Source organism: Dromiciops gliroides, chromosome 1, assembly GCF_019393635.1.
Source record: "Dromiciops gliroides isolate mDroGli1 chromosome 1, mDroGli1.pri, whole genome shotgun sequence".
In the NCBI taxonomy this organism is placed as follows: domain Eukaryota; kingdom Metazoa; phylum Chordata; class Mammalia; order Microbiotheria; family Microbiotheriidae; genus Dromiciops; species Dromiciops gliroides.
Genome location: NC_057861.1, coordinates 600,599,707 through 600,616,049, shown reverse-complemented (window position 1 = coordinate 600,616,049; position 16,343 = coordinate 600,599,707). Strand labels below are relative to the sequence as shown.

General features: G+C 38.3%; 1 protein-coding gene across 1 annotated transcript in view; it reads left to right on the top strand.

The window, feature by feature from the left end:
* Positions 1-16,343, top strand: part of UNC13B (unc-13 homolog B) — a 353,350-nt gene that overhangs the window by 70,017 nt on the left and 266,990 nt on the right. The window contains exon 2 of the mRNA XM_044002642.1: positions 121-150. Coding sequence (XP_043858577.1) covers positions 121-150 — 30 coding nt within the window. The remainder of the gene's footprint in view (positions 1-120; positions 151-16,343) is intronic.

Sequence of the window (16,343 nt, the reverse complement as noted above, 5' to 3'; positions counted from 1 at the left end):
CATGGAGTGATGGACCCGACACTCCTGTTTTAACCTTGAGTTCCCTGTAGTTACATATTGTATGATGTAATGTCACAACCTGTTACAAAGATGCTCACTTTATCCCTTCTTCTTTTACAGTTAAAAGAGCCAAATTCCAGGGTTCACCAGGTAAGGCAAATTTTATATTACCCTATTTTTCTTCTATAGTAAAACTTGATTTTGAATATTGAGCTGTCTATGTGTTGTGCTGTGTATCTGTTTACAGGGTTCTTATTGTCAAGTTATCTCAATGCTTATATTTTATTTTTATTTTTAAAATTTTATGAATTCTTTTTGTTTTAGGCACTATCCATCCCCTATATACTCCTGCCTTCTCCTTTGTAACAAGGAAAAGGATTTAAGTAAAACTAGTCAACAAAATGATTACCAGGTCCAACAGCACATGTAACATTCTATACTTGCTAGTTCCTCATACCTCTTTAGTGAAAGGAGGGAAGTGTCTTTCATCATCTGTTTTCTGGGACTAAGATTGGTCCTTGCAATTAATCTGAATTCAGATAACTTTTTTCCTAATGTTTTAAATTTACCTTATTGTAGTCATTTTGTATATTTTCCCATCTAGTTTTTTCGTTTGCTCTCTGTATTGGCTCATACAAGTCTTCCCATATTCCCCTGAATTCATTATTCCTTATGGCCCAATATTATTCCATTGCATTTCTCTTCCACAATTTGTTCAGCCAGTTTGATGGACATTTACCTTTCTTCCCTCCTTTTCATCCTCTCTTCCTGCCTCCCTCCCCTTTTCCTTCCTCCATCCCTCCCTCCCTTCCTTCTTCCTTTTCTTCTATGACTAAAAATAGTTTTCTAAAACAGTTGGGCCAATTTCCAGTTCTACCAATAGTGTATTAGTGTGCTTGTCTGACAACAGTCCCCTCCACTATTGATTATCCTCTCTTTATCGTCTTTGCCAATTTGATACATGGGAGGTGAAATAGTAGTTTAAAACTGCATTTATCTTATTGATTTTGAACATTTTTTCATAGGTTTGTTGATGGTTTGCATGTCTTTGTAAAAAATACCGTTCATATTTATTGACCACTTATCTATTGAATGATTACTCTTGTGTCAAATCCCTGTCATATCAGATTTTTGTCAGAGATATTTGATGTAAATATTTTCTCCATTTTACTGACATTTTCTCTTATTCTAGCTTAATTCATTTTGTTACTATGATGGCTAATTTAAAAAATTCTTTATTTTATCTTTTGTGAGCAGACTTCTCTTGTCTCTGTGTCTCTGTTGTATCTATCCCCACATCCCCTTCTTCCTCTTCTTTACTTCTTAGAATAGCTAGTATCTTTCAGCTGAAATATCACCTCCTACCTTTCTTTACTCTCCCCAGCTGATAGTGTGGTCTCCCTAAAATTATCTTGTATCTATTTTGCATATAGCTTCCCTGCTGGGGTCACTTTTCCAACTTCTTATACTGAGAGGTTGAGGCCTCAGGACACATAGTGGCTGCCTGGGATATGAGGCAGTACCTCCCTTCCCCAATCAGCAGGAAAAGGAAGGAAAAAAGAAAGAGGTCTATAGGATGCTCTTTTTGTATTTGAACTCAGTTCTGGTTCTGTACCTCCAGGGCCATCTGTTCTTCTAGCTCTGCATCCAACTAGAAGACTTCAGCAACACACAGTATCAGCACTGTATCCATTGTGCTGCTTTACTGCCTGCCACAGAGCCTGGCTCAAAGTAGGTTCTAAACGAATACTTATTGATTGATTGATCCCCTCTACAAGTCTTACCCCAAATGCTTACAATTTAATGCATCATATTTATTATCCAGTTCTCTCTCTTGGTGCCTGCTCAGAACTGGTCCATAGGTAATCACAGAAATCAGAGCAATTCAAGAAGATACCTGATTGGGTCATCATTTTCTCTTTTTTCCTGGGGAACAAGTAGTACTCAGCTTCCCTAAGTAGTGCTGCATTCAGACACAAAGCTCTTTGAGATGTCAGAAGAAATGAAAACTTAATTTCTATTTTAATCACCTTTGATTTTCCTAAAGGAACAAATAGCCTGCGGTGTGCTTCAGGGGCTATTCGATGATTACCATGTATGGCTGATTATTCAACCTCAGATAAGTAGCATGTCTCAGACTTAAGAAGTTGGGGATTGGATGATGAAATGGTAATAAAGTTATTGCTATGTCTTGAATTACTATTTCATTTAATATCAAGAGTTTGCTCTCTCAGGAGTTAGGATTACGGATAGTCTGGCTAGATTACTATTTTATTTTGCAGCTTTTATTTTGGTGTGAGAAGAGTGGTAAGGAAGGAGGGATGGATATGAGCTGAGTTTCTATAAGGAATAATCTCATCCAACTAATCCTAATGCTTAGAGGTCATGGAGAGGATAAGTAAGCACATGGACAAGGGCAAGGATGTGGGCATACTTCAGAGTTTTAAAAAGCCTTTGAGATGGTGCCACACCAAAGGTCATTAAAAAACAACACACTACCAAACCTCAGTCACCATAGGAAGTGGGACACTATTTTGGAACTGGTTTAGTAATAAGACACCAAGTGTAGGGAAGATACTATTTGTATAGCCTTTAATAGTCACAAAACACTGCATTTATTCAGTTTATAACACAGTGCCTTTAATGCTTACTCTATGTAGAAGACAGTGCTAAAGAACTTACAAAATCTGATAAGGGAAACAAAATGTACAGAAACAACTATAGAATAAACCAGACGATTAGGGCAAAGGAAAAATTGGTACAAAATACCATGAGAAAATTGAGAGATTACTTTCATCTTGGGGAGAGAAAGGGACAGGGGAGTTTTCTTGAAGGAGTGTACTACCTTTCTTGAACTATGAAGGAAGGGACAAGTTTCAAAAGGCAGAAATATGGGGGAAGGGGAAAGTTTGTTTCAGAAATATGAATGGGGGCAGCTAGGTGGTGCAGTGGATAGAGCACCGGCCCTGGAGTCAGGAGGACCTGAGTTCAAATCCAGCCTCAGACCCTGGGCAAGCCACTTAACCCCAATTACCTCACTAAAAAAAAAAAAAAATTTAAAAAAAAGAAAGGAAATATGAATGGCATGAGAACTGTGAATAGTTTTGTGTGTGTGTTTGTGTGCGTGCGTGTGTGTGTGTGTGTTGAATAATCCACATTTGCTGGGACATAGAATACTAGAATAGTAATGCTTATAAAGTAGTAAGGTTAAAAAGGTATAGAGGTCTTTTGGTCACATGTTTAAGAATGTGAAGGATAGTTTGATTGGAGGGAAGGGATCACCAGTTAGGAGGCCATGGAAATAGTCCAAGTTAGAGGTTATGAGGGATTGAATTAGAATGGTAGCCACAGGAAAGTAGAGGAAGTGGAAGTAATGGTGGAGGAAAGTCAAATGTGATTGATGCTGGGGATATGCCCACAATAAGAGGCAGCATAGTATAATGGTTAGAAGAGTCAGAAAGATGTAGGTTCACACTTCAGTTCAGCCGTAACCTCTATAGCCTCTATTTTTAAAAACCTATAAAATGAAAATAATTTGTACTGTAGCATTTACCTCACAGAGTGGTTTTGAGGAACAGATGAAATATGTAAAATCCTTTGTAAACCTGTATGTGTTACATATTATTCCCGGTATTAAAAATAAGAGAAGGGACAGATTTTAAAAGAATAATGAAGTGTTTGCATATGTTGAGTTTGAGGAGCCCTTGGGAAATAACTAACAGACAAATAAGATTCTATTTGATCTGTGACTTGAGATAGGTAGCATAAGTATTATTATGCTGATTTTTTTTTGTTTTGTTTTTTTGTGTGGTGTGTGTGTGTGTGTGTGTGTGTGTGTGTGTGTGTGTGTGGCAATTGGGGTTAAGTGACTTGCCCAGGGTCACACAGCTAGTAAGTGTCAAATGTCTGAGGCCGGATTTGAACTCAGGTACTCCTGACTCCAGGGCTGGTGCTCTATCCACTGCGCCATCTAGCTGCCCCATGCTGATTTTAATGTTTTTATTTTCCTACTTTTCAAAAATAGATATAGAGAGAAGAATATATAAATCATAGGTCAGTGAGCTTGACTTCAATACGTGTAAAAATTTTATACTATATTAAAAGGACACTTTGTGAACATCTAGAACAGGAGTCTTTAATCTTTTTTACATCATGGACCCCTTCGGCAATCTGGTGAAGCCTACTGACCCTTTCTTAGAATAATGTTTTTAAATGTATAAAATAAAATACTTTGGACCATAAAGTACTTCAATTATTGCAATGGCCTTATAATTGGTCTTCCTCCCTGAAGTCTTTCTTTCTTTTTTTTTTTTTTTTTGGTAAGGCAATTGGGGTTAAGTGACTTTCCCAGGTCACACAGCTAGTAAGTGTTAAGTGTCTGAGGCTGGATTTGAACTCAGGTCCTCCTGACTCCAGGGCCGGTGCTCTATCCACTGCACCACCTAGCTGCCCCTGAAGTCTCTTTCTAACACTAGAACATCTATATTGCTGCCAAAGTTATTTTCTTTAAGTGAAGAGCTGACTTTCTCTTTCCCCTCCTCAATAAATTCCATTGATTTCCTATTGATTCTAGGGTAAAATAACTACCCTATTTTGCTTTTAAAGGTCTAGACAATCTGCCTCTAACCTATCTCTGAAGCCTCATTTTGCATTTGGCATGGTTCAGAAGTGAATGAGGAGTGACAGGATGCCTTGGTTCCAGGCAAAATAAGGCAAAAGCTTACCCGTCAGAGCCCAAAGTCCAGGTGTTGGTGGGAGGTGATGAAGAGGATAGCTGGCATCCAAGCAGTATGGTTTGGAAATGTCCAGGAAGTGGATTTCGCCTCAGAGGATAGGGATTCAAAATCTGACTGTCAGTGGGATCAAGGTCAAAGCCCTTAATCTCTCTGGGCCTCAGTTCCTCATCTACAAAAGCAGAGCTGTGGACTAGAGAGATGTCTAAAGCCCCTTCCAACTCTAAATCAATCATCCCAAGATCTTTTTCCTTTCTTTTTTTGCCCCTCTTTTAGAAATGTATGAAGTGGGGCAGCTAGGTGGCGCAGAGGATAGAGCACCGGCCCTGGAGTCAGGAGTACCTGGGTTCAAATCCGACCTCGGACACTTGACACTTACTAGCTGTGTGACCCTGGGCAAGTCACTTAACCCCAATTGCCTCACTAAAAAAAAAAAAAAAAAAAGAAATGTATGAAGTCTTTCAGGACATCATTTTATAAAATCCTTCGAAAACCAAAGCTCCTGTAACATCATGCTGGTCCAACCACATACAAACTCCTCACTCTCTTGACTCCACACCCTGAAATCCCCAGTCTATTACCTTTGATTCTCCTGGAAGGATGATATGATGAGAAACGAATTGGAAGGGCTACTCATGTGGATTATGGACCCTCAAACTTTTATACATATTTACGTATACATATTTTGTGGAAGGAACAGAAACAGATAAGTGAGTGAGAGGCTAGTTTTGAAGGCAGATAGCAAGTTTAGGGTAGGAAATTGACAGAGAGTAATTTAACATACTGGAAAGTTGATTCATTCATTTTTCTGCAAGTTCGTTTGCACTTCACAGGTTTGGATTTTCAGGCATAGCTTCCATATGTCCCTGTTTCGTTAAAGGCAAACTGGAGCAACCCTTGAAAAGTTGTTATCTTACAATTTTGACTTCTGTTTGTCTTCTGTGCTCTCAGCCTCCTCTCTCTCTACTCCTATCTTTCATTGTTGTCAGTCTCTCTCCACTTCAAGAACTCAGTAAGTGGTATTTCTTCATCCCATAATCCCTATAAAAATAGGATAATATCGAAAATCAGTCATTTATTCTTGTGGAGTCATTCATTCATTCATTCAGCATTTATTAAATGCCCATTATGAGACAGGCATTGTTCTAGGCAATAGCAATACAGAGACAAAAGCAAAACCAATACCTTATTTACTCTTTTACTACATAGCTCCCTTTGTATTTTAATCTAATAATCACGAAGAAGCATATTTTTTTTTCTAGTCCTACCCTCCTTGCTTTGCATTATTCTTTTTATCCATAATATTTGTTAATTGTATTAGAGGGTTGTTTTTTTCTGGTTGTTAATCTTCTTTTCTCTATAAGAGATGGTATTCTCTCTTGAGGCTTTTTGGTTGTTCTTTGAGACTGTAAGCAAGTCACCTAACCTCTCTGAGTCTTAGTTCCCTCATCTGTAAAATGAGGATTAATAGTAGTATCTTCAGTATTTACCTCACAGTATTTGTTGTGACCCTTAAGTGGGCTAATGTTCATAAATTGGTTTGTAAATGGTATGGTACTTTTTTTTTTTGCGGGGCAATGGGGGTTAAGTGACTTGCTCAGGGTCATACAGCCAGTAAGTGTCAAAAGTCTGAGGCTGGATTTGAACTCAGGAACTCCTGAATCCAGGGCTGGTGCTTTATCCACTGCGCCAACTAGGCACCCTGGTATGGTACTATTTAAGTACCAACTATTATTATTTTGTTTTTTCAACATTACGTATTAAGTAGCCATCAAAGAATTTATATAAGTAGGATTTTTTTCTTTTAAATTACACCTTTTGGGTTAGCTACGTGGTGCAGTGGATAAAGCACCGGCCCTGGATTCAAGGTGACCTGAGTTCAAATCTGGCCTCAGACACTTGACACTTACTAGCTATGTGACCCTGGGCAAGTCACTTACCCTCATTGCCCTGCCCCCCCCCCCAAAAAAAAAGAGGACTAGAGGAAGGGCATCTCCAAGTTGAGTGAACCTTCATCTAAGATTTATAAGGAGAGTCTGTACAAGAATTACAGAAGATGAGAGGGCAGGGATGGGTTATGATCTGTCTGGATCATTGAAAAGAGTACTCACCTCAGTGAGATCCAGTCCATTGAATTATTGAAGTAAAATGCCTGTTTATATACTTTGACTACTCACTGAAGATTGGTCATTACTCATACATTTACATCAGATATGTTTTCTTTTTTTTTTCTTGGTAGTATTTTATTTTCCAATTACATGTAAAGATTGTTTTCGACATTCATTTGTGTAAGATTTTGAGTTCCAGATTTTTCTCCCTCCTTCCCTTCCCTCCCACCTCCCCAAGACAGCAAGCAATCAGATATAGGTGTTTTTTAGTATGTATGTATGTGAATGTGTATTGTGTATATGTATATATATATATATATACATACACACATATATATGCATATACATACACACACCCCCATATACAAAATCATGTTACACATATTTCCATATTAGTCATGTTGTAAAAGAAGAATCAGAACCAATAGGAAAAACCACAAGAAAGAAAAAAATAGCAAAAACAAATAAAGTGAAAATAATATACTTTGATTTGCATTCAGACACCATATTCTTTTTCTGGATGTGGAGAGCATTTTCCATCATTAGTCTTATTTTTATTTATTTTTTTGGTGAGGCAATAGGGATTAAGTGACTTGCCCAGGGTCACACAGATAGTAAGTGTCAAGTGTCTGAGGCTGGATTTGAACTCAGGTCCTCCTGACTTCAGGGCCAGTGCGCTATCTTTTTTTTTTAATTTATTTTTTTGGCGAGGCAATTGGGGTTAAGTGACTTGTCCAAGGTCACACAGCTAGTAAGTGTCAAGTGTCTGAAGCTAGATCTGAACTCAGACTCCAGGGCCAGTGCTCTATCACTGCACCACCTAGCTGCCCTGCCGGTGCTCTATCAACTTCGCCACCTAACTGCCCCTCATCATAAGTCTTTTGGAATTACCTTGGATCATTGAATTGCTGAGAAGAGGTAAGTCTGCCATAGCTGATCATCACATAATGTTGCTGTTACTGTGTACAATGTCCTCCTGGTTCTGCTCACTTCACTCAGCATCAGTCCACTTAAGTCTTTCTAGGTTTTTCTGAAAACAGCTTGCTCATCATTTCTTATAGCACAATAGTATTTCATCACATTCATATACCACAACTTGTTCAGTCATTCACCAATTGATGGGCATCCCCTCAATTTCCATTTCTTTGCCACCACAAAAGAGGGGCTGTAAATATTTTTGTACATGTGTGTGCTTTTCCCTTTTTAATGACATCTTTGGGATATAGACCTAGTAGTGGTACTACTGGGTTCAAGGGTATGCAAGGTTTTATAGCCCTTTGGACATATTTCCAAGTTGCTTTCCAGAATGGTTGGATCAGTATCAGATATGTTTTCAATAATTTTTCTCAATCTATTTCTTATTTTGGTTATGTTCATTGTATGGATGTTTAAATTTTAATATTAAATTAGCCTATTTTAGACAGAGGAAGGCAGCATGGTACAGTGGGAAGAACACTGTCTCTGGAGTCAGAGGACCTATATTTAAATGTCAACTCTTACACCTACTACATATATAATCTTGGGTAGCTATTTAACTTCCTTGGTCCTTAGTTCTTCATTTCTAAAAAAAAAATTTTTTTAATTTTTTAAAAAGGGCCAGGTACACTTTGTAGTCTCTTCTAACTCTAAATCTATGACCCCATGATATTTTGTCCCTAACAATTTCTTCCGTTTGTTATGTAGTTTGAAAATTCTATTTTTCACATTCAAGATGACTATCATTTCTCTCTTTTAACTTTTTAGTGGGTTTTCTTTGTGTTTAATTCACTGAACTCATTTGGATTTCTTTTCAAGTCTATATTGTGACTCATTACTTGCCATAACACTATCCATTTTATTTTACTGAATGATGGTTCTTTTCCCCGATGTTTAATATCTGCAATTTGATCAAATATTATTTTTATATACTTGATTCTTTTTCATCAATCTTTGTTATTTTGCATTGATTTATTTTCTCATTTTCTTGCCTGCCCAAGACCAAGTAATTGTGAGAATGACCACTTTATGATATGTTTTAAAGTCCCACAGGGTAAGAGCCTCATAATTCCACCTTCATATCTTTGCCTATTTTCTCCCCTCATAAATCTTGCTATACTTCACACAGCTCTATACTTCAACCCCTTGGTATTTTGATTGTTATTACATCAAATACATAAATTATTTGGGGAATTGTTGATATTTTTACTATATTGCATTTTCTTAGCCTTGTATAAGACAGTCCCTATTTTTCAGTTGTTCCCTGCTGTCAAAGCTGTTCTGAAATTATATTTTTATAAAGGTTTTATGTATGTATGAGAAGTTGATACATAGATTTTATTATAAATATTTCTCTTTTCATATGATTTTTATTAGTGCCATATGAGAATGAAGATAGTTTTTACGTTGTATGAGAAATTTATTATCTCAATTTTTTGTTGATGCTCTTGCATTTGCAAATTTAACTTGATTCAACAAGAATTTATTAGGTGCTTACTGTGTGTAAGGCACTGTACCAGGCATTGTGGGTATACACTTAAAAACCAAAAAAATCCCCTGTCTTTAGGAAGCCTACATTCTTCTATAATGTGGAAGATATTATATGTAATGGACAAGTAAGTACAAGATAGAAGTCAAGGCGTTGACAAATGAGTGTGTGGTAAGAAAGTGAAGTCAGCAAGTCTAGGCTACATTTTCTAGGGGTTTGACAAAGAAGGAAGGTGGCATATGAGATGATATTGCTGGTCAGTCGTTTCAGTCATGCAACCCTCTGTGACCACATTTTTGGGGTTTTTTTTGGCAAAGATACTAGAGTGCTTTGCCATTTCTTTCTCCAGCTCATTTTACTGATGAGGAAATTGATGCAAACAGGGTTAAGTGACTTGCACAGGATCACAGATCTAGTATGTGTCTGAGGCCAGGCTTGAATTCAGGAAAATGAATTTTCCTGACTCCAGGTCTGGTGTTCTAGCCACTTCACCACCTAGCTACCTCAATGAGTTAATACCTTCAGGAAATGTCAGTTTAAAGTGAAAGGTTTTGTTTTTATGATGGGTTGGGGGGAGGGGAAACTCAGCATGTTTGTAGGTAAGTTGGGAAGGACATCCAGTAGATAGGGAGAAATTGAAGATGAGAAAAAGGGCATAATTGAACGGGCAAGATTAGCTACCAGGAGGAATGGAATCATGGGTATAAAGTGAGCTTTGAAATGGAAAAGGACTAATTCTTCCTCAGAGGCTAGAGCAAAGGAGAAGAGGCTAAGTGAAAATTTAGAGGTCATATAGGGAAGATGATGGAATGGTCTCAATATCTTCAATTTTATTAGGCAAGCCCATTGGCTTAGAGGCATGAGGAGATGGTATTGGGGACTTAAAAGGTTTGGAACGGATTCTGTAGGGAACATGGTAGTAAATCAAAGAAAAATGAAAGTGTTGTCTTGCAGTGGTGACTGTCCAGTTGAGGTTAGTTAACATTGTTGCATGACTCACTTGAGCATCATTAGCAGCTCCAAAATAGGCGAAGGTAGTTGTCAGGGTGTGACTGGTAGTAGGATAATTGGTAAAGTGCTTCAGGGGTCTAGGACAATGTACTGTTGAACTGAGTAACTATGGGGACCAAGACTATGAAGGGAAAAAATCGACCATAGCAGAGAAAATAGACTAGGATGACAAAGAGAACTGGAAGGCACAGCAAGGGCAAAGTATAGGTTTAGGAGCAATGAGGCAGGGAAAGTGATGAAAAGACAAGAAATTATGATCAGAGAAAATTATCTCATCTGATCCTCACAACTCTGTGAGGTGGGTGCTATTATTATCCCCATTTCACCTATGAGGAAACTGAGTCTGAGAGAGGTTAAGTGCCTTATCCAGGGTCACACAGTGACCTAAATCTGGATTTGAACTCATGATTTCTTGACTTCAAGCTAGGTGCTCTATCCAATGTGTCATCCAGCTGTCATGGGACTTTGTTGATAGGAACAGGAGGTAGAAAGGTTGATGCTAATGGTCGATTTCCTCTCAGCACAATCCAGTCAGTAACTAGCATTTATTAACTGCCTACTATATGCCAGGGCAGGCAGGTGACACAGTGGATAGAGTGCTGGGCCTGGAGTCAGGAAGGCTCATCTTTCTGCTTTCTCAAGCGCTTACTAGTTCTGTGACCCTGGGCAACTCACTTAACCCTGTTTGACTCAGTTGCCTCATCTGTAAAATGAGCCAGAGAAGGAAATAGCAAACCACTTTGGTATCTTTGCCAAGAAAACCCCAAAATGGAGTCATGAAGAGTCAAATATGACTGAATAACACATATTAGCCCTGTGCTAAGTGCTAGGGATACAAAGAAAGGAAAAAGACAGTACCTGCTCACAAGGATCTCACAGTCTAATGTGGGAGATGACATGCAAACAACTGTGTACAAACAAGAAATGAACAGAACAAATTGGAGATAATTTCAGAGGGAAGGGAGTAAGATTAAGGAGGATACTGGGGAAGGCTTTTTGCAGAAGGGAGGACTTTAGCTGGAACTTGAAAGAAGTCAGGGGAGCCAGGAGTCAAAGGGGAAGAGGAAGGAATTAAAGGTTTTGGGGAACAGCTAATGAAACTACCTAGAGTTGGGAGATGGAGTGTCTTATCTGAGATATAGCAAGTAGTTCAGTGTTATTGGATTGAAGAATACAAGAGACAGGGATAGAAAGTGAAAGACCAGAAACATAAGAAGGAGCCAGGTTATTGAGGGCTTTGTAGGTCAAAGGACTTCATTATTTGATCTTGAAGGCAATAGGCAGTCATCAGAGTTAATTGAATGGTGGGAAGAATGATATAATGAAACTTAAACTTGAAGAATTCTAATTCAGCTGCTTTCCCTGTTTTTGTTCTCATTAGTACAATTTCTACTTCTTTTATAAGCATGTCTGAAATTGATGTTAGAGTACAAATGTTGTGGCTCCACTCTCTTTGATGATGAAAAGAGTTCATTGTAAAAGAATCTTTGGAGATTTTATCCATTTTTCTTCTACTTGTTGTTCTTTCATTTTGATCCATAAATGCCCTTTAAATGATTTTGTTTAGTTGGTTCTCTTGTCATATTTTTTAAAAAGCTTAGTACATTTTATGAATGAGGTACTGCATATCTTTGGCTACAACAACAACAACAAATGTAGTCTCCAGGTCCTGACATTTAAGGTTCACACAATTTTGGCCTTCTGTTGTATTACTGTTCTTTATATATTTTAGATTTGGCCAAACTGGACCATGCTTTGTCTTCTGTGCCCTTCCTGCTCTTTTCCTGTCCTTTCTTACATACTTGTGTTCTCTGTCTGGAATGAATTCTCCACTTCTCTACAGTCTTCATCCTTTAAGTCCCTTCCTTTCTTCAAGGCATAACTAAGATGCTGCTTACTTCATGAAACTTCGTCTGACCCTCAGAGGAAAGTGATCAGTTTCTCTTTAAGTTTCTCAAAGCACTTTGTTCAACTACTTTGCATTTATCACAGTTTCTCTTGTTATCATAGTTATTAGAAGCCTCTTGACAGCATATCTATTTTTGTATCTTGAATTGCTTGCACACAACAGATGCTTAATTAATGGTCCTACCACAATTTCTTGCACAATAGAAGCTTAATAAATATTTGTGACTTCTCTTTGCTGATGTGTTTTGATAAACATTTAGTTTAGTAATATAAGCGATTTCCCTTTTAGAGAGCATGAGCGATGTACAGCTCAACCAAGGACACAATGAAACACAGTCTGAAGAATTATAAAATTGACGTAAGCAGACAGAATATGCATTTATAGGATAAAGGGCCCAGGATAAGTAAAAATGTTGGATTATTCCAGAAATACAGGCACAATGAAAGACCTGCTTTCTAGGCTGTGCTTCATCACCATTCCAAGGACAGTTGGTTCATTGATTTATTGACAGGTTGACCATAACTGTAACCAACACTTAGAAGGCTGCTGGTCAGGCCATAATCTTTCATGCTTCTATGTAACAGAGTAGCCACATTTTAAAAACAAGTTGCAAAATCCTTATCTGTTTACCTAGTACATAAATCTTCTTACTTGGTGTGTGGTCTGGAACATAGTAACCAGCCTTGACCTTGTGGGTGAAAACAAAAACTGAAGAGATAGAAAGATAAGGGGGAAAAAGAATGGGGCTTGGAGGGGAGGACAGCTGTGGCTCAATAGGAAGAACTCTGAAATTGGAGTTAGAGAATCTGGGTTCAAACCTGGAAATAAAACCATTTACCTGTATGACCTTAGGCAAGTGACCTAACCTCTCTAGGACTTAGTTTCTCAATTTGTAAACATGAGGGAGTTGGATTAGATGATCTCTTGGGTCCCTTCCAGTACTAAAAGTATAATTATCTTAAAACCATACATTTTGGTAATGCTCACCTTCTTCCTCTATTGTTCTAGGCTAAGAGTTCTTAACCTGGGGTCCATGGGCACACAAGGGTCCATCTGTCCTTTAACTGATAAGATTTTGGAGGGAGGGTCTGTGAATGTAGGTAGGAAAAACTACACCTTCATTTTCATTATCCTTTGTTTTCTATTGTAACCCTATATGTCTTATACATTTAAAACATTATTCTGTGATGGGGGGGCCACAAACATGTTAAGAACTCTTTTTCTAGGACATCTCCTAGGTCTGTCCTAATTAAGGGCTGTGTAAGGGCCATTGTGAGACTCATTTCTATGTGAAACCAATCCCTTGCACAGTTAGCTTCTTCTAATAGCTAAAAAAGATACATCTCTTCCACCTTTTGGGTTTCCTTAAAATTCCTATTTCCTTTCTGAGGGATATCTTCATCTCTAAGTCACTTTTGGAGGAGATAACTGTTTCTGAGTTCAATGAATGAGGTTGTTCCTTTGACCCATGTATGAGAGAATTCTTGTTGGAAGAGAGCTCATCCTAGTTCCCTTGAGATTGCTCACATCATCAAGTTCTCTGGTGATTCATAACCCCACTTTTCTTCTCCCCCTCACCTTACCAAAAGGCTGATCTTCCAGAATCACAGAATATGAGCATTAGAAAGATCCCTACAGATCATTTGATAATGATGGTGGCATTAATAATAGTAACTAGCATTTATAATAATGCCTTAAGGCTTGCATCTAGTCCAATGCCTTTATTTTATGGCTGAGTATTTCACAATATGTTAATATCTTTAGCAAATAGTAAAAATAACAGATATACATTTCCATTGTAAAGAATTAATTGTTATTTTAGGTTTTTATGCCTTGACGCACTGGCCTGGGGCTCTGAAAACTGTACAGTGCTCCACCCACTGGTTGTAGCTGTTGCCATGGCACTGGCACCTCACATCATCACCACTCACCTACACCTACATGGGCCTGGCAAAATTATAATGATTGGAAGCCTCGTGAGGGCAGTCATGTGACTGTCAGAGCGGCCATCCCATTGGCTAGGGCTACATGGTGTTTTTCTGGGATTGGGAGAGGAGAATTGGGCATTCTAGCTGGACACTAGAAGGCCACAGGAGCTCTGCTGCATATTCTCAGCTGTTCAGGTTGTATAATTTCCCTTTCCCCATTTTATTTCCTTTCCCTTGATCCTACTGATCCTGTTTGTGTGTGTGTTTTTTAAGTTCGTTCTTGTTAAAATAATCTTGTTCTGTTTTGAGGGAGGCCGCCCCAATATTGTGGCAAGCCGCTTAGCTAATACTCCCCAGTTAAAAATTGGTCCCCACACCATCAAAAGAAGAGGATGATTGCTCCTTTATACCCCTTTTTAATGGCATATAATTTCTTTGAACCTCTTGTTATTTGGACTTATCCAGGTGGCTGGCCATTGATGTGAACAACACTACATATAGCCCTGGTTACAAGTCAATGTTCTGTATTTTCTAGGTTAGGATATAGAAACAGGATGTCTGGTGGTGAATTTCATCCTTACCCAGAGCCATTGTGCATGATGTCACTTCACTTTGTTTGGCCAGAACCAGCCTTTCATCTCTTTCTATTTCAAAGTCACCATGCTCCCTTCTGACCTACTCATTACTTCTTCCTGTTTGAAATGTACCTCCAGCAGTCATAGTACAGAAAGGGATAGCTCTGTGTTTCTGGAATGATAATATTAAGGAGCTGGGTGAGGTCTCTTGTTTGCCATCTGTTCCAAAAGTCAAGATGTTACTTTCACAGAATGGCAATTCCTAATTTCAGCAAGACTAGCTCATTTGAACCTTGAAAGGTCAATGCCTCCAAACCAGTGAGTGCCTTCCTTTAAGATTTCAACACAAAATGGATTTAAAGCCTTAAGAACAGAGGTTGTTACTACAGTTTTTAAAAGGACTCTTGCTTATCCTGAAGTGCCAAAACATTTAATCAAGTAGTTATATTGAATGGTTTGCCTGATGTGAAGACAAAAATGACTCAGCAGGTGTACCTATAACTGTTTCCTTACCTGATCTCTCTGAAAGCTTTTCTAAATGTGATTATATCATTGACATAGTGCCTAAATCTGGAAACGGTTTCTGACAGTTTTCTTATGTGCCTTTTACCCAGTACTTGGACTCTGGGTATTTTAAGTTATACAGTAAGTAAACTGTTAAATACCAAAAATTACACATCAAATGATGGGTGTGAGGACATTCCAACTTGTAGAGGGAACAGCTTATATGGTTAGGAATGCTTACTGTTAGAGTCATGGAATTTGGACTCTGGAGAAAAGATGGGCCTGGAAATAAAGATTTGGGAAATTTTGGATAGTATTAATCATAGGATCATAGAATTTTTGTGTGTGTGTGAGGCAATTGGAGTTAAGTGACTTGCCCAGGGTCACACAGCTAGTTAAATGTTAAGTGTCTGAGGCAGGATTTGAACTCAGGTCCTCCTGAATCCAGGGCCGGTGCTCTATCCACTGTGCCACCTTGCTGCCCCAGGATCATAGATTTAGAACTCAAATGGGCCATAGAGATTATTGAATCCAACCCTCTTATTTTATAAATAAGGAAACCGAGGCCCAGGAAGTGACTTGTTCAAAGTCATATGGTAGGATTTGAACCTCCTGATTCTGTATCCTCTGCTCTTTTCAGTGTATTTAAGTCTCTCCATTTTCATCTGTATGTGGGTGATAAATTTTGTAACTCCCAGAGGAGTGGCAATCTACATCAGTTGTCCATATACATTAATATCTAATGTATCCAATTTTATCTTTCATATACTATAACCCCTTAGCAACTATTTGCTCTAGTCAACCTACTGGGCTATTTATTGTCCTCTGAAGTTGCCCTAAGCTTTTTTTTTTTTTGCCTCTGGGTATCTTCTTATAACTTATGTATTCTCCCTGCTAAGAATGCCCTCCCTATAAAAGTGTGCATACCCTTTGATCCAGCAATACCACTGCCAGATTTATATCCCAAAGATATCCCAAAAAAGAGAAAAATACCTATTTGTACAGAAATATTTATAGTAGCTCTTTTTGTGGTGGCTAAGAATTGGAAATCAAATGGAGTGCCCAGCAATTAGCTAATGAATGGCTAAACAAGTTGTGGCATATGATTGTG